Source organism: Tyto alba, unplaced genomic scaffold (assembly GCF_018691265.1).
Source record: "Tyto alba isolate M040663 unplaced genomic scaffold, T.alba_DEE_v4.0 Super-Scaffold_2, whole genome shotgun sequence".
NCBI lineage: Eukaryota > Metazoa > Chordata > Aves > Strigiformes > Tytonidae > Tyto > Tyto alba.
The window spans coordinates 80549169-80568652 of NW_024881282.1; the positions used below are offsets into that span (position 1 = coordinate 80549169).

At 37.4% G+C, this 19484-nt stretch overlaps 1 protein-coding gene across 1 annotated transcript in view; it reads right to left on the reverse strand.

Moving 5' to 3' along the window:
* Positions 1-530: 530 nt before the first annotated feature.
* SEMA3E (semaphorin 3E) overlaps positions 531-19484 on the reverse strand; it is a 152754-nt gene continuing 133800 nt past the window's right edge. Inside the window, exons 13-17 of the mRNA XM_032985235.2 lie at positions 18259-18300; positions 14973-15139; positions 9315-9382; positions 7656-7795; positions 531-3705 (exon numbers count right to left, since the gene is read on the reverse strand). Of these exons, the coding sequence (XP_032841126.2) occupies positions 3253-3705; positions 7656-7795; positions 9315-9382; positions 14973-15139; positions 18259-18300 (870 nt within the window). The 3' untranslated portion in view covers positions 531-3252. The remainder of the gene's footprint in view (positions 3706-7655; positions 7796-9314; positions 9383-14972; positions 15140-18258; positions 18301-19484) is intronic.

The following is a 19484-nucleotide window of genomic DNA, read 5'->3' on the forward strand; positions in this document are numbered from 1 at the left end:
GCAATAATTTAGTGAACTGAACAGGATTCCAGGGCTGATAGGGACTGCAGACATCCTGCTGAGTTACAGACATAGAAAAGCTTACTTTCAGTGCCTCTTAACTGGACAATGCAGCTTTCAGAGGCATTTGTGCCTCCTGGACCCAGAGACATAAAGTTGAATAAATAACTCCAGCTTCACTGCTCCAAGATAGACTAAGGAGATTAATGGACGTTTTAAAAAGGGAAACTGAGTGACCTTTTTTAGGGGAAAAGAAAATTTGTCCCTCCCCCCAATTAAAAGAAAATAAAAGAACAAGAAAAACTCTGTAACTGTGTTCATTATGTTAATTCTAACACTTCTTCAAATATGACTGTTAACTCTGTGCCACAGTTTCCCACCTGGCAACTGTATAATAACATCCCTCTGTCCTGGTCTGAGATCTCTGCCCATAAAATGCATGGTGAATATGTGTGACTAGTGATCTACACATAATCATATTGTCTGGTGAAAATAAATGATGAGAAATAATACAGATTATTTCAGCCAAATATGGTTCTTAATTACATTTATAATTTGACCACTTCATGCACATACAAAATACAGCAAACTCATAATGAGAAGAAGCAGACAATGCCCCCAAATATACAAAGAAGTATTTTAAATAACATTTTCTGTGTATGAGCACATTTGTGCGTATCCTTCCAAAATACATTGTCACTCTTTCTCTTCTTCCATAGATGTCATAGCACTCTTTGAACAAGACCCTGTAGTTCTGAATTCTCACAGGGAATGCAACCATGAAAGTAGCAAGGTGTGAGCTAGAAATTTAAATTTAAAAGGTAAATAAAAAATTAATGCAATTCTCCACATGTAGCCACTAAAAGGATGGGAATCCAAAAATACACACTCTCCCATTAAACCAGGAATCCTGATTTGCATATCACATGATTTCCACCTGAACTCTGAGAGAATGAGACACAAAGTTTGTTTCATCAGTCTGAGATGCTATTATTCATTTCTAATAGTCCATTAATGGTACATTTGACACTAAATACTAGCAAATGAATCAGAAAAAGTAAAATAAAACTCCCATTACTGTTGAAAAGAAGTGGACTCCATAATTCATCAGAAAATTATTACAGTGGTGTTTTAACAGCTTTACATCAAGGATGCCAATGAGGATTGTATAGGGGTTTACGCATAAATCAGGGGTTCTTGTTCTGTGTATGTTCCCTCTGCCACAGCCTTAAGTGTTAGCACTTTCTATATAGTTGTAAACAAACAAAGGATCCTAACTGCAACTAAGGCCCATTAAACTGTCATAGAAAAGTGAATTTATCCAGTCCCCTGCATCAGATCAAAGTTAGCAACTTCATGAATTCATGCAAGTCTGCTCACAGTGTTTGGTCCCATCCCTTAAACAGGCATTCTAGCTAAACGAAGTGCAAACTTTCAGATAAGTTGATTTCTTTAACACAACTGGCTGATGGAAAGATTTATCTGCTGTTATAGGGACATAAGGTGAAACCCTATTTTTTTCATACTGCAGTTTCTGACAGTGTGCCCAAGGGCTCCTTTCAAACTCTGGGACAGTCTCTGCTCCCAGAGGAGCACAGAAAAGCTCACCAGTCTTGCCAGCAAATGCAAGATGCAGCCTGTTTGGTAAATACTGGGTTAGCATTGCTTGCTGCATTTGTTAACACAGCAAGCCTAGTAGATCTCTGTTATGCAGGCTGTTAATTCCCATTAAGACCAAATTCTGTTTCCTGATTAGAAGTTGAAGATCAACATGAACCTCTTTGTGGCTGGTGAATATCTTGTATATTTTCTTAGTGGCATCAAAATCTGTATTAGCTTGACTACTACCCCTATTGGCATCATGTTCTCATTTGAGGATTTAACTCATTTGTGAGTCATTTGTATTTATAACTTCCCCATCTTTTTTTTTTTTTTTTTCTTTAATTTACAATTTTAAAAAAAAATCAATTTCACATAGTAATATCAGATTTCTCAAGTAGTGAAATATTAGCTTTTCTGGTTTCTTGTGCTTAATTTTTTTGATTGTAAGCAACTTAGTTCTTTGGTATCCTCTCTTGGTATCACTCATGAGAACAGTAAAGCAGCCCTTCTGACTAGAGATCATATATAAGGAAAAGTTTTACCTGGAGAAGACCCTGAAACTACAGTAACACAGCTGCATAATTCTGTTCTTGTTTGTAATCTGCATCCTAACTTTTTAACTACATTTTACCCCAAATGCATGTTAACAACATAAAGCATTACTTACTTTAAATGCTGTTTTTACAGTATAAATGGCTTCCAACACTGCCTTCTAAATCTGTGAAATTAGTACATGGAGACTAAAAGTGTGTGCTGAAAACAAACCAGCTGTGGATCTGGATAATACCTCTTCACTATACACATTTCTTCAGAAAAACATGTAATATCGCATTTTGCGTTGTTTTGCCACAAGAGGGCACTCCCTTAATTCGTGTCATTACTAAGGCAATGTCCATTACTAGAGACAATATCGACTCGTTTTCTATCTAAATCATTATTCCAGCTTTTTTTTTTTTTTATATATATATATAGATAAGTGGAAGAATTTAATTCTGTTTGTGTTCTCAGCATGCATTTGATTTACATCAAGTTACTAGGCAATATTATTTAGCTGTGAGAGCACATTGCGCTTTATAAATGACTAAGACAAAAAAAGGTGGGAAGTAAGTAAGATTTCCCTTCATTATCTTTAGAAATAGCAGTACACTGTATTAACATGACTCATTGTTCTCAGTGACAAACCCAGACAGGTCACTATCAAAAAGAAAGGTCTTAAGACGTGCCGCTTTCAGAAACATGAAAAATTTGTGAAACAAAGAAAAGATATGTGTTATTTTTTTCATCCACTTATGAATACTTAGCTATTTGAATTTGTTAAATATGCCATCATGTGCAACAATATACAGCGCAAGTATGGTCCACACAGGAAACTGATTCAAGCACTCAAAGTCTGAAGATTGTCACGTTCTCCCTAATGTAAAACTGATTGCATTGACCTATTTAGAATCAGATAGTTAAGAAGATTTTGTTTAAAATGCTTCTAAACAGTCATCATGAGTGTACAGTATAACTTATCATAACATTTTTGTTTTCAGTCCAAATATTTTATATAGATAAACCTGTGTCATTTACCATAACCAAGACTGATTTCTCCCTCTTGCTTAAGTCCAAATAAAATTTTGCCCATGAACAGTGGATGGATTTTGTCCATCAAGAGTCAGCTATGTTCCTGGGCAACCGGTAATGCTCTGGCCTGATCCTTGCTTTCTTCTCCTGAGGGCTGGCATATTTCCACTTGGATGGAGACATTTTCAGCTTTTTTCTCTTCTTATCTGTACACCACACCTTTTCACAGTATTCTTCCACCCTCTGGAAGTTGCTGTAACCTATTAATTGAAGAAATTCCTTGTACCATGGCTTTGATGCCTGAGGTATACTACTCTGCATTGGGCATGGCATTTTGTGAGGCATTTCCTCCTCATAGTCTTTATTGAACATTTCATCTACACGTTCTTCGTCAACTATTTCCAAGGTAATTTTCCTGACAGTGTGAACAATGCTGTGTTCCACTGTCTGACAAAAATAAGTCCCTGCATCCAGACGGTGCAGCTTCAGGAATAAGAGGCCAAGGTCCATTTTGATTATTCTATCATCTGTCTTCACCTGAAAAACAAATTGATGCAGTTATAGAGCACAGACCTTTATTATTACATTAAAACTGCAATTACTTCTGAACTGTATTTTTATTAATATAATATTAATTTTTGAGAGGAAGATTAGAGATCCACAATCCTTTAATACACAGTTTTTGGATAACAAACATATTTACTTGAAGTAAGAAGAGGTTGATCTGTGAAAGGAAAGCAATCTAGAGAATCTGGCAAGAATGGAAGAACAGATAGTAGAGCAGACAGTTTCCTGTTTTCCCAGCATGGGTTAGTCACTTGTGGCTAAATCACAGAAGGAAATGAGGTTGAAACATACAAATAAACTACTGAATGGAAAACAAATGGGCATATGCCATCTGACCTGTAATAATTGTCCCTGTGAATTCTCTTACACATTGACAAATGGTTTTGAGGTGACAGTCGTAAGTATTTGTATATCTAACTGCAGGACCATTGCGATCTTAAAGCCCCAGTTCCAAGTCTGGAACAGCTCCTGAGAGCTAGGTTATTAACTAGGGGGAATTCACAGAAGCTCGCAAACAAGGAGCACTGAGCTGTCTAATCCAGCCGACATAAATGCCCAGGATAATGGAATCTTTATCTTTCTATTTAACAATAAGGTGCTGAATATTAAGCAGAATAGAAGTATTGAGTGATGAATGGATTGAGAACATCCCTGAAGAGAAGAACCTGAGGATACTGGTGGATGAAAAGTTGGATGAAAGCCATCCATGTCCACTTGCAGCCCAGAAAGCTAGTCATACCCTGGGCTGCATAACAAGAAATGTAGCCAGCAGGTCAAGGGAGTTGGTTCTCCCTCTCTGCTCTTGTGAGACCCCACCTGGAATACGGCATCCAGCTGTGGGGTCCCCAGCACAAGAAAATCTGGCCCTGTTCGAGTGGGACAGAGAGGGCCAATGAAAGTAACCAGAGGGATGGAACACCTCTCTTATGAAGAAAGGATGAGAGGTGAGGTTGTTCAGCCTGGAGAAGAGAAGGCTCCAGGGAGAGCTTATTGTGACCTTTCAATATATAAAGGGGACATAAAAAAGACAGAGAGAGACTTTTTACCAGGGTCTGTAGTGATAGAACAGGGGACAATGGATTTAAACTGTAAGAGAGTAGATTTAGATTGAACATAAAGAAGAAATATTCTATGTTGAGGGTGGTGAGACACTGTAACGCATTGCCCAGAGAGGTTATGGCTACCCTATCATTGGAAGTGTTCAAGACCAGCTTGGATACGGCTTTGAGCAATCTGATTTAGTGATAGATATCCTCATCTGTGGTGATCAGGATGGACTAGGTGATCTTTAGAAGTCCCTCCTAACCCAAACCATTCTGTGATTCTATGACGCTATGATCCTTCTTCTTTCTATTTTTATTTGTCTTTTTCTAAAGACTATATAATTATTCATGAAAAATAGAATAACTTTCAGGGGAGAAACATTGAAACAAATTCATTCTAGTATTATAAAGACATAATGAAAGGTTAGAGTTTGTTCAAATTTACACTTTTTGTGTCCAATATCTGAGCTATTTGGTCTAATGTGATGTGCATATAGTAAGATATCCTCCCCAGCTCACAGTTCACTGCCTTCTGTGAAATACCTGATTAATACTTCTATTGTAAGAATGATTATGCACAGATAGAGATCTTCCAGATAAATACATGAGGAAATACAATGCAGAGATTTAGGACTTGGACAAAACTTGAAGCAAAAATATGCCTGAAGTGGAAATGACATTGCTCTTGCTTAATTTTAGATATTTAAAGCAGAGTGTGGAATCCTTATTTAATTTTGTATTCAATGGTTTACTAATCATTTTTTACCTGACCAAATGAAACTTAGTTTAACCTGAGGTGACATCACTGTCTATAATTACAATACCATCTAGTCTGACTTCAAAGGCAGCCTACATTGACTAGCTCCTGGGTAGATCCTTGTTATAAATGTCCACATTTTCTATCAGATGAATCCCACTCCAGAGATCTGCTGGTCCCCATTTTTAAAAAAGGAAGAAAGGAAGACATGGGGGACTACAGGCCACTCAGTCTTACCTCTGTGCTGGGCAAGATCATGGAGTGGATCCTCCTGGAAACTATGCTAGGGCACATGGAAGATAAGGAGATGATAGGTGACAGACAACATGGCTTCACTTAGGGCAAATCGTGCCTGTCAAATTTGGTGGCCTTCTATGATGGAGTTGCAACACTGGTGTATAAGGAAAGAACAATTGATGTCTTCTACGTGAACTTGTGCAAAGATTTGACACTGTCCTGCATGACATACTTGTCTTTAACATAGAGACATGGGTTTGATGAATGAACCATTTGGTGGATAAGAAATTGGCTGGATGGTCACACTCAAAAAGTTGCAGTGTCTGAGAGGAGAGCAGTGACCAGTGGTGTTCCTCAGGGGGTGGCATTGCGACCAGTGTTGTTTAACATCTTTGTTGGTGACATGGACAGTGGGACTGAGTGCACGCTCAGCAAGTTTGATAACGATACCAAGCTGTGTGATGCAGTTGACATGCTGGATGGAAGGGATGCCATCCAGAGGGATCTGGACAGGCTTGAGAGCTAGGCCCATGCACATCTCATGAAGTTCAACAAGGCCAAGTGAAAGGTCCTGAACATGGGTCAAGTCAATCCCATGCACAAATGCAGGCTGACTGATGAGGGCATTGAGAGCAGCCCTTCAGAGAAGGACTTGGGGGTGTTGGTTGATGAGAAGCTCAACATGATCCAGCAAAGTGGGATGCATCTGGGCTGCATCAAAAGTGTGGCCAGCAGGTCAAAGAAGGTGATTCTTGTCCTCTAATCCACTCTGGTCAGACCCCACCTGAAGTACTGTGTTCAGCTCTGAGGTTTCCATTGTAAGGTAGACATGGACCTGTCAGAGTGAGTCCCAAGTAGGGCCATAAAGATAATCAGGGGACTGGAACACCTTCCCTATGAGGACAGGATGAGAGGGTTGGGGTTGTTCAGTCTGGAGAAGAGAAGTCCCTGGGGACACCTTATAGTGGCCTTCCAGTACTTGATGGAGGCCTACAGGAAAGATGGGGGGGGACACTCTTTATCAGGGAGTATAGTGATAGGATGAAGGGTAACCATGTTAAACTGGAAGAGGGTAGATTTATATTAGATATAAGGAATAAATTCTTTACTGTAAGGGTGGTGAGACGCTGGAACAGGTTGCCCAGAGAAGGTGTGCATGGCCCCTCCCTGGAAGGGTTCAAGTCCTGATTGGACGGGGCTCTGAGTGACCTGGTCTAATGGAAGGTGTCCCTGCTCATGGAATGGGGCTTGGAATGAGATGATTTTTAATGTCTCTTCCAACCCAAACCATTCTGTGATTCTATGCCTATGGTTAAGCTGGTTCTCATGTTCACAAGCCTAGTCTATCCTTTGGTAGTCTGACGCCTTTCTCCCTATGTCCTTCCAGGTACTAAGTGGGGATAGCTACACTATGTGCATCAGAGAGGTATTGAGATATAAATATAGTAACTCTTCTGAATCACTTTCACAAAAGTGAAATATATGTAAAAGAGGTAGAGAATCCACCAACACCCATTTTCAGGAGGTTCTATAAGGTAGTAGTTGAGTCAGCGAGAATTAATAGATGTTAATTTAGACTATCACTGGGAGCAATATATTTACTTTTCACCTGTACAATAACATACCAAGAGAAGTGTTGGATTCTCTTTTGTTTTGAGATCTTAAATAGGGTTTCACTACATTTCTAACATCTGTGTTCAAGATGCTGAATGCAAACAGCAGATGAAATTCTCACATCTATTAATTTAAGAGAGCAGATGAACATAATGATTTTTCCTGACACCCATGTACATTTCAGCAACTGATGACAGGCTTTTCAATGAAGATGTAATACTTCTAATAGTGGGCTCTTAGTTAAAAAGGTAGTATGTAAGAATATTTACCTCTTCCTTCTTAGTTTCATGTGCTCGCTGGACAAACCAGATTACTTTTGCTTGTAAGGTCCGAGGGGTGCACTCCAGAAGGGTGCTGTTGAACTCTATTCCATAAACAAGTCTCTCCTCAGTCTTCTCCAAGACTTCACCTGGAAGGAAAAAAAATGTTTTAAAAATATGTGTTATTGCCAATACTTCTTACACTCCAAATTCTGGGTATATTTTCTTTTAAGACTGACATTTAATTCAGGTCCAACCAGATAGTGACTGTAAAGTAGTATCTGGTGAAGGTCTGACCTGCTAAGTGAATTTTCCCATCTTCTCATATTCTCACAGGACTTGGCCATAAAACAGATGGACCAAATTGTGCCATGATTCATCTAAGATTATACACAGAGAAACAGATCTCAGTCTTTTACACTGCTAATTGCTTGTGACTAGTTCTTATGAATAGTTAATCTCTTTCATTTTCACTCAGTGAAACAGGATGATTCCATACATGCTTAAAAATAATAAATTATTAATTATTTGGGGGGATAAAAATGAGAGAACATAGACTTTTGCAGAATGAAACTATAAACACCCTAACCAATTTTATATATATCCATTTTATACATGTATAAAATGAATGCAGAATTTTGACCCAAGGGTGCTAATAAAATCAGGGTGAAATAAATTTATCAAAACTCAATTCTGTTTTTCTATCCAATAAAACAACTGGAGGAAGGTGATCGAGATGTTACACTGGAAGAGACCAATTGCCTTATTAATGAATTCATCTTATTCTGTAGTAGTGAGAAATATTCTTCAGATCAACCAGTTTTAGACCCTAAAAATTACAGCATTTGCTTTCATTGTAATTCCTCTGTTGCATTTCAAACTTACTGTATAATTAATTGCTAATTCACATTAGAATATACTTTTACAAAATCTACTATATCCTCCAATGGACTTCTGATTTAATTAAGCTTTATCTGGTAAAATACCTATCTAATATTTAATATCTAAAATATCCTTTCTCTGGCTATCTATCTAAAAGAACCTTTTATATTTTATGTTTTTCTTCTATAAGTGTATTGGGTGTTATCCTGCAAAATCCTGAGGATGTCCAGGCAACTCTTTTCTGTCTCTTTTCCATTCCCAATACCAGTGTTTGAAATCATCACTTTCCAAGGTTCAGACAACAGCATTAGACACAATAATCTATCTTTTCTTTAGGACAAATCTTGATAATGATCATAAATACACATTTGTGTTCTGACATGTCATTACCCATGTCTGTGCTGTGGAGTCCCTTCAATTCTGGCTGAGTGTCTTAGCAGTGTTTCATATTCTTTTCAGGATACAGCCCTGTTATTTCTTATCCCTGCCCCATCTTTCCACTTGTGTTTCTGTTGGAAGCCCCTGAGATGCATTAGCAACAACTCTCATCTGAATGACAAGGCTGCAGGACTACCCGAACGCTATGGGATACATCTGATTTGCCATCAAAACAAAGTCATTCTTAGACCTGGATGACATGGGCTCATACTCATGACTTTTATAACTTCTTATAGGAATATGCCAGTAAAAAAAAATCAGGTGAGATCATAGTCTGGTTCATATTCTTGGCAAAGTCTGTGTTCTCTGCTCAAGGCATTTGCTAGCAATTTTATAAGTGTAGATTACCAATGAACTGCTGGCCAAAACACTGCTGCACTGCATTTCCATGTCGAACATCTTGTCTGCGGAAACGTCTGGAGAGGAAAAAATTGAACTGTTTGAGATGACATGTTTAGCTTGCAGATTGTTAGGTTTATGCTACAGTGGAATTCATTAAAATCATAAGAAGCTAAAGGTTGATTCTTAAAAATTTAGCATTGTTGTGAGAAGTATTTTTTCTCTACTCAACCTGTTGGGAATCACATGTCTGAAAAAAAGAAACATGTCTGGAGAAGAGGCACAACTATGTGTCCAGTTATACATAACTACATTGATGTATAAATACCTAACCAAGATCCTCTGGAACAGCTGGGCAACATTCAGTGCTAGGAAGAGACCAAGGGACCTTTAGACTGTCTTTGGGTTCTCTCTCTATGTAAGTCAAGGAAATTTCCTTTTTTTTTTTTTTAGTTTAGAACAGTTTACCATGTATGTGAATGGTAGTTCTTTTATCCTTCACTCATGTATTTTTTTCACTTGGAAATCTCAAAGTGTAGAGAAAATACTTTATTCTATAACATCTGTGTGGCAGGCAGTTATTAAGCTCATTCTTCTCAATAGGAAAACAGACACATTCATGATTTGCCTATGTCTAGAAAGGGAGCTATTGGCAGAACTGTGGTCAGAACCTGGAAGCCCTGGCTGTGACCTAGAAAAAATGCAATTGCTTTTGAGAGAAAAATTGTTGTCGGTTTTGGGCTTTGAATTTTTTAGATACATTTACAGAAAAATAATGAAACCATAATTGTATGGTGCATTCCCAGAAGAATTATGTTTTTATATGGTAACTTTTTTCTCTGAGTGTCCTGATAAATAAAATAAAGATTGCTTACTAGAGAAATGAAAGACCCTATTGGAATGTCATATCTTTCCAGATGTAGTATTTTCAACATCCTGAAATTTAGTTATAATAAGGATACCTTTTCTGTATTTGCATAAAAAATAATTCTACACAGTATTACTCATGCCATACATAACAAATTAACAAAAATATGTAATATAGCAAATCTTACACAGCAGGTATGTGTACAGTATAAATTATATATGATAGAAACAAGCAAAGCCAAACAGTTTTGTTATTCATTGCATTTACTACTTAAATCATGCTTTTCTCCAGTGTTATGTGAAGACAAAAGAGAATTTTTTTTTTGACACAAATTGAATTTACAGAAACTATGTAGATTTACACTATTTAAAGATATTGACTATGGATGTTATTCATCATATCTCTAAACTGGAAGCAGACAGCCATAATTTTCTGAGTTCTGTCACCCATATGGACATATGATCCAGTGATGCTAGTGGACCAAGAGCACAGCTTTAACTTTTACTGATATTCCGAGCAGAACTGATGTTTTGTCATTGTTTCAGGGGAACCTGCAAATTCAGTGGGGACTGCGTTGGGCCTTTTAGGCAGAAGCACTAAAAATACATGCATATTATTAAACAAAAACTGAGCATCTGAGATATCAACAGGGATTTATCATGTCCTGGGAGTTCTCAATTAATATATAGATGCTGCAGCCATGCTTATTGATAACTCTGTGAAGTGTCAGTGTTGAATAATGCTGCTACCAACTTTTCATACCTGTGTATACAGATTATTCAGAAGAGACATTTTCTTGCACAAATATACACAAATACTATAGACGTTAGCCTTGAAAAAAACAAACAAGAAAATCCCGCTGGTGTCAGGCCCAGTAGCCCTATCTAGCAGGAATAAGACAGGTAGCAGGCATGTACTATTTACTCTTTAGTTCCTGAATATCATTGTAGATCTAAAAAAATGCTAGTCCTGTAAGATAGGATATTTCTCCAGTTGTTAAAACCTTTCAAGAAAGAGAAATGTTTGTTTGATGGAATTTTACTGTTGTGAGCATAAAGACTGGGGAAGATACATTTATCAGTGCCTTCACATACTACTTTTTTGAAGAGAAGGAAAAAGTAAGGAGAGTTGCCAAAAGAGAGAGAGAAATGCTGGAAGATAGATAAACCTATTTCACAAATAGTCTCATATTTGTTATATTTTCTTAGAAAACTTTTCATTCAGAATTCCATGAATAATAGAGTACCAGACAATTCCTGAGATAAACTACTATAAGGAACAATTTTCAGTGACTAGCAAATGTACTGAATATATGGAATTGTCTTTTGCAATCTACAATTTCATGAATTTAGATTTCAGCCTGTAACTGTGCTTTCTGGAACTTAGTAAAAATGATCTGCAAGAAAACAGTACAGTTGTCATCATTATCATCTCCATGTTTCTTTATTATTTCCCAAGGATAGATGAGGTAAAGTGGTGGAGAGCGAGGCCAGAGAGGGAGAGGAGGCAGGAGGGCAACTATCAGCTTCTTAAAATTAGCTAAGGAATCGCAGGTTACCAGACCTACCCAAGCTGAAAGAAATTTTAAGATTACTTCAGCCCTTTCTCAACATGGATGGTGAGCTGGCATAGCAAAGAATCTTACTTGTAGAATTTAGTGCTTGTTCAGATAAAAATTGAATCTCTCTAAATCAGATTGCAGATGTAATAGTGAACTAAAGCATTTATTTAACTCCTGGACCCCTCTGCTTTCTCAAGCATACTTCATGGAAGTTTAATGCAATATAGTTCCCATCTAGCACCTTAAGTATTTGCAGTATGCAGGAGCTGTACACCCGTAACTACTGTGACACTGTAGTATGCTGCACTGCCAGCACCAATATATGGGATTTTAGGCTTGTTTTTTATTTGTCTTTAATTAAATCCTATATCTAATTAAGTATTCAGGCTATGCATTTGCAATTTGAATTAAAATATAGGCTTCCAAAATTCAACATGTTAGTACCAGATCTCGAGCAGAGGGGTTTTTGTATTTATGTTGCAGTTCTCTCTGTACATGCCTGAGTCTACAGTTTTTCTATTTTGCGTTTCTCAAAATACTTGTCATACCTTGTAGGCATTAAGATCTGAAGCAGAGAGCAGTTGAATCAAAGTGGGGGGGACACACTGTACATCCCTGCTTCAGTTCTACTCTTCATCAGTAGGAGTGGAATCAAAATGAGCTTTTAGCCGTGGTCTTACTGCACTAGCAGGGCTGCTCTTACAAGTCAAAAGCCCACCTAAACGTACTGTACGAGGGACACATTTGAGCAGGTAGAGGTCATATTAAAGCCAGTTCAAGTGAACTGTAATGTAAGGCATAGCTCCATATGTCCTGATGAAGTGAGGGTTGTCAGGAATGGGGGGAAGAAGTGCTCTCCAATGCCCCTTGTACCCACATTTCTTGTACTACCCTGTACAGCTTGATTAGAAATCTGGGGCCCTGAGACAAGGTCAAATCAAGATGTGTATGCTCTGGGATGTGGCATTAATTCTATCTGGAGCCCAGGGCAGCTGTGGCAGGCTTATTGCTTGCTCAGGGTCACTTGGAAAATTCCAGGTAGTTTACCGAGACATGCCTTTCCAGCAGTGCTCTCTGCCTGGAATCCAGCTGCAGGCAACTTAAAACAACTTCCATACACGTCCTGAGTAGCTCTCCCTGCCTCTCCATGTACCACACAGTCAGTGTAAGCTCATAATTTTAAAATGCTCTGAGCTTCAGCTATGAGTTAAAGTGAACAAAGCAAATGCCACCCATCCCTCTCAACTTTATTAGTTCTTGCTGGCAGTTCCCCAAACTCTTATATGTAAAACAAGTTGTGCAGACTTCAAGAACATTTAATTGAGTGCAAATCCCTTCTCCACTGGTACAGTTCTTATCTTAAGTGAAGGAGAGTGATAACAGCATTTTCTTCTTTTAGAGACTGATCTGCTGAATGTTGGGGAGGTAAGGCACAGGAAGGTGCCTGGGGTGCTGCCTATATCACTCAACCCTGGATAAATGCGTGTGTCAGGAGACTTAAGGGCTGCTACTCTGGAAATTGTCATAGGTGAGAAGTATGTTAAAAATGTACAACAGGGTTCAGGACCCAGTGAGTTTCTCTTATCTTTTCTTAGACAATAAGGAGCCTGCAGAACAACGCAAATGCTGATACAGTCCTAGAGGGCTGCTGGGAAATTCTTTAAGCCCCATCTTCCCTAAATGACTTTTACATCATTAGATGAGTAACCCATATGCTTTATAATTATGGTACTGCGGTTTCTATTTACAGTGTAGGAAATTAATCTCTCTGGCCCACTATAGAGCTGCTTATCTTTCTTAATCAGAGGCCTAAAAATTTTAGCCAGGTTCTTCTCACATTGAGCAGATTACAAGAGCCCACTTCCTCCCTTAGGTCTGATAGCAAGAAGCATGAGAAGAATATGCAGTCCTGCTTGTAAAAGTGGTGCAGATTTCTAACTTGGTTTAACCTATTCTTTAGTGTAATAAGTCCAAGAGATTCTTAATTATGCTGAGTCACTGGCTGTATTCTCATTTTTATATTTTAATTTGCCCTACCGAAAAATTCAGGTTACCCCATGTTTTCTCTGTTTATTACCTTTTAGAAAAATCCAGAGAAATGTCTGTTGTGCCTGACTATAGTCAGCAGTGCATTTGTTTGAGTACATTCGTGTTCATGGAAAGATAAGTTGTGCAGGACAAGATGAAAAAATAAAATTAAAAATCCTGATTTTCCTTAAGAAAGAATAATCAATTTGGGATACTGTGACTTGGTTTTGTCTGAACCATCTCCACTAGTTTTCAAAACTGTCTCCAGAAGTTACTCAATTGATTCTAATCCTTGCAGTCCATGTAGGTCTAACATATACAAACATGTATTTGCAGAAACAGTAATTGTAAAAAAGCCACAGAAAGGATTTGAATTATACATTACCAATGTTTTGCTGGCTAAGGCTAGAAATTACTCTCTTCACTGACTCAAAGTCTTGTGAAAAGGTATGGATTAAAATACACATGTTCTAGATGCTTGATCAGGTATCTGTGTAGATGAATTGGAGAACCTAGGTTTGAGAGGGAAGGGAAGAGGACAGGTATATGGGAAATGACTGCACAAAAGACTGAAGGCCAAGAGCCATGAATAAGTGAATGGTGAGAGAGAGGAGAATTCTTCCCAAGGGAAAAATCAAAGAACCTAAATTAAGTTCTTGCTTTGAACTGGCCTCTAGGGTATCTTGTCTTTATAAATTCACTGGAGAAAGCCTAAGCCTAACCTTAGCTTTTGCAGACACTCTGGTTTCATTTTTGCTGGTGAAGATCTTTGACTATTAACACAGAGTCTTCATTGCTTTGTTTTGTTGTGTTTTTTTTAATTCTGTTGTATATGTCATTGCAGTGTGATATATTTGCGGTCTAATACTACCAAAATAGGTCTCTCATGTTGTAAAGAATCTTTCGTCTGCACACCAAAAGATGTGTAAGGCAACTGAGGTTTGTTTAAAACTTAACTGCAAATAATTACTAAGTGACTTAATTCATAAATTCTTCATTCATAAACTGGTATTGCAGTTTATACCATCATGTTAATCCGGGTCCTTTGCAATCCCCTATAGTTGTGCTAATAAATCAGCAGTTGACATATCTTCTAACTGCTCAGCTACTTTTATTAAGGGGAGATATGAAGTACTTTGTGCTGCAGTAGGAACTCTGTAGTAGTAGCTATTTTTTACAAAAGGATATCACAGAACGCAGCAGTTCTCACCTCTTGGCTTGCATTCCTGTGGGATAGTATCGGGAGCAGGAGATCCCATCCCAAGCACAGTACGGATCTCGAGCGAGGCAGCAGTCCGCACAGGCGGTGCCGTACATGTCACACTGGTGGAACTTCACTTGCGCTATGACTGACTCAGATCCAACGTAGAGCTGTTGCTGGAAAAAAATACACCTCGTATGAATAAATTCCTAGAACATCCACTAAAACTTCTGTTACCAATGGAATTATTAAAAAATTTTAGATGTGCATCCAGCCTGTGTCCTGAGGGAGGCAGAATTACTCTGTAGGAAAATATCTGATTACAGGCGAAAGTCTCCTGAATAAAGATAGAGGAACAGAAAGAAGGTAAAATGAATAAGTTTATTTCCTGGTGTCTGAAGCTTCAGTTTTGTAAACTATGTGTTTGAATAGTCACAGGCTTAAGTTTCTTTTTCTTCCTCAAGATAGTTCCCAATGCCTCCCTCTTTACAATTCTCTGTCACCTAACTGATCTGCAAAAAAATACTTGCCATGAAAGACTTGAAACAAAGAAGTTCAAATTTGCAAAAGTTTTAAGCAACCTCAATCTTAAAATGGGAGTTATCAAGTAAATTTAATTGCTCATGTGGCTACCTGCAATATGGTCATATATACACATGCACAATAGTACTGATTTTTATAATCCCTCAGTGCACGAGATAGATAAATATTTTTTTTCTTGGTGCTATTCAGTCCTTCCTTACAAATTAACTGATCACAATCTACTTTTTTAATATTTATTTGTAGCATTTGGGTTTATTTCAGTATTAATGCTAAGACTGTTTGAATCTTCTGAGTTCACAGAAATGTCCTTTTCAAATCAAGTGAGATGATCAGATTCATGAGTTGCTGGCATAATAAAGTCACAAAAGAATAGCTTGATTTTACAGGGATTTGATAAAAAATATTGTTGCTGGTGAATGTAAATGGAGTGAACACCGAAATAGGCAGTGTACACTATAATAGGAACTGCTTATGCAAAGCTCATGTCCATGGTTTTACCTGCTAGAAAAAAGATTCCTAACGAACACCTAAACTGTGCTTATCCTAATGACCAAACTTAGTCCATAATTCCCACTTTTAGACAAAGCTTTTGAAATCTGATATTTTAAAATTCTTAAAGATGGAAAATACAGGCAGTTTATTTAGTCTAGTTTGCCTATCACAAAACAAGAAATTTAATCCAGATGGTTCATTTTTGTTCCAATTACACCTTCTGTATCTGTTTAGGTCACAAAAATTTTACTCTTAGAAATGCCAGAGGAAGAGACTAGGAGAAGTTGGTAAAAGAAATGCTTGACGACTTTTTCAGCTGAGATAAACCAGATGATAGTAGCAGGAACTCAGTCTGCCAATTGGAATGAAGAAGAAACCTAGGATCCTTGTTGGAGGGGAATTCTTTCTTGTCTACAAAGGCTGCAGTGTGATTGTCCCAGAAGACATGACCAACACTTTCAATGAGACATACGAGATGAGATTTTTCTCTTTCATCTTATAACAGGGGTAGAGACTACACTGTCTTGGTTCATCAAAGGAGGGCAAAAATCATCTGCTATCTAGCCAACCGAACATCAAAGAAGAACGTTCCTTCCCAGACTTTGCAGATAACTAGCTCAGCCCTGAAACGTATTTTATTGTACCACTGACTTAGTGAAGATTGGTTAGTGTTATAAGGATATTGAGACAAAGATAGCAAGGAGGTCTCCACAGGCTCACAAACTCCAAGGTTAATAGAGACGAGCCAAAATGCTTGAGCAGAGAAGCTACATAACTTTTTTCACATAAACTAATCTAAGTGATACTTCTGCTTACAGGTCTCATTTTAAAGACGAAATGACTTGGTGCCAACCTTGTCCTTAACATGCATTCCAATGTTTTATTATTCTCAGTGTCAAAAAACTGCATCCTATTTCAAGATTATCTATGTTCAACAAAATGAACTTGTCTATTTAATGTTGATATTGCTTTGCTCTCAATGTTCAAGAATGGCTATACACATACACTAGAAAGTCACTTAATTGGGTAAAATTTTATATCTGGCTATCCTGTTCTTTCTGACTTTTATCTCATATCTTGAAGACATTAAGCTACTTTTATTTCTCACAGAAAGATTTGTTCTTCAACTGCTGAACTGCTTTGGCATCTTTTTTACAATTCTCTCCACATTTTCCAGATAACTTCTTGAATTATTAGAGTTAGAAGTCCTCTTGGGAGCTGGATGTAACAGAGGAAGACTACAGTTTTTATAGAGTATCTCCTTTTTACTCTTCCAACACAATCCTTTTACCATAACATTTCTCTGAGAGCTAAAGTAAGGCAAATATCTGAAATGACACTGAAGTCTTTCTCCAAATAATCACTTAGGTGCCGTATCAGACAATCCAGAGCTGTTTTCACAGTCCATGGGAAAAAAATAGATTGATCTGGGAAATAATTCAGAATGCTTACACCTAAGATCCTCCTCTGAAACACCATCAGAGGAGTTTGTCTTTCTGCATTACCTGCAGAAATAATGTAAGTTGACTGGACACCAAGACTAAAATATTCTTTTGGGGCATGCTCACATATCCTATTAGTGCACTTTCATTCTTTGTTACTTGTGTTTCACTACCTTTATGTGCACCTGTATTGTGTCAGACGTCTAAGATATAAGAAGATATAACTATCCTGGGATGTTCATAATGGTTCCAACCTGATGTGATATGGTATGGACATCTATGATATGGTACAGATCACAATCTACCTACAAGAGCAAAAAATTGGGTGTTTATATTAGCAGAAACTAACAGAAACTCAAAAGGGAGTCAGATCCAAACAGCCCTGCCTTTCATGGGCAACTGAATACATGAGAAAGCTAGCAAAGCTTTTTTTTGCAATGATATCCCCATAGGGCTGAAGTCTGTCTGCATTTATCAACAAGGAAGTTTTCTGTGAGTTGTCATATCCATGAAGCTAATCCCTACTGTGATTACTATGCCAGTAACTCATGAAACAGATTGGGTTTTACTTGCTTTGATATGAATGATAGTGTGAAGTAAGGAGATTTAACATTAGAATGAAAACCCATAAATGTTTCATAAAGGAACAGAGCATATAATCATAAGTTTCTATTACAAAAGGGTTACACCTATCAGACAAGATCTCATTACAGATGATGTACATCCAGCAGTCTATCTATGCATCTATCTCTGTGCAGTTTATAGCTACAATAAATTGGAGTCACAATCTTCATATTTCAAACTTGTCAAATACTTACCCTTTTTGAAGAGATTTCCATAGAAATAATAGGAATTGGCACCTAGAAAATAGGAAATATTTCCTTGCTTAGAAAAAATAGTATCTTTTTGCTATGAAAATAAATCAGGTAAAATAGTGTTGATGTTTACTTATTATATTCAGCTTTGTTAGGTACTTCGGTTTCTTTAATTTCTGATTCTACAGAAAGATGTGAGGAACTTTCAGAAGTATTGCTCTAAAAGAGTTTATTTAAAAACAACCAACCAACACTTAATTCAGGATTATTGGAGCCACAGGAACACTACAATTTCCCTGTCAAACATGACATCAGCTCTTGCCACCACTGAATCTCTTTTGTCCTACTTGAGAATGATAAGTGGAGTGTTCTTTATAACAAAACATTCGTTGAAGATAAGATAAAAATAGCAGCAATTCCTTCTTTTCCCATTGTCCTCTCTGCCTTCTGATCAGATTTCCTGGAGCACTGGCAAGGCATAGCCCGTAATAAGTCTGTTGAAAACCAGCTTTATCAACTGGGGCAATTTCTGTGATTTCTCCCCCAGGCAACAAGTCAATAGTTACACTGCCTAAATGCAGGTACCATATTTAAATATCTAAATTTGGATGTTAGATCTTCCCTATGGTTGCAAGTAGGTTAACCTCCTACTTTATGTGGCTAACGTGACATGATGTGCATACTCACTAAGCGAATGTCATTATATTAGCTTTTCTACATACCAAATATTGAGCTTTAACTGTGGGTTATTGTTGAACAGAATGGAGTTTTGACTCAGTAAGACACAGGTTTGCCCACTGTAAAGACAGATTAACTCATTTACTCTTTCTGAGGATTGGACTTCTATTATCTGGACCTCATTTAAGCTTCTAAGACTGTAGTAGGCACATTTTGGTGCATGCAGTTGTACTCTTTTAAATACTTAATTGGATACAAGAGAAAAATAAATAAAACACAGTAAGTTTCTTATTGAAAGTCACACTATAATCTGCAGGCATGTAAGCAGAAAGACGGTAGTCCTGTTTTGCCACAATATGCTTCAGTACTTGGGCTATAACTTGATCTCAGAAAAAAAAAATATTTAAAAATGAAGATTTCCTGTCATAAAATAACTATATCATTAGAAAATTTATTGCACACAACTATTATATATTTGACTATCCTCAGATTTTTTTAGGCATTTTAACTCTGCAGAAAAATCAAGACTTGTATATATATTTCATATACAA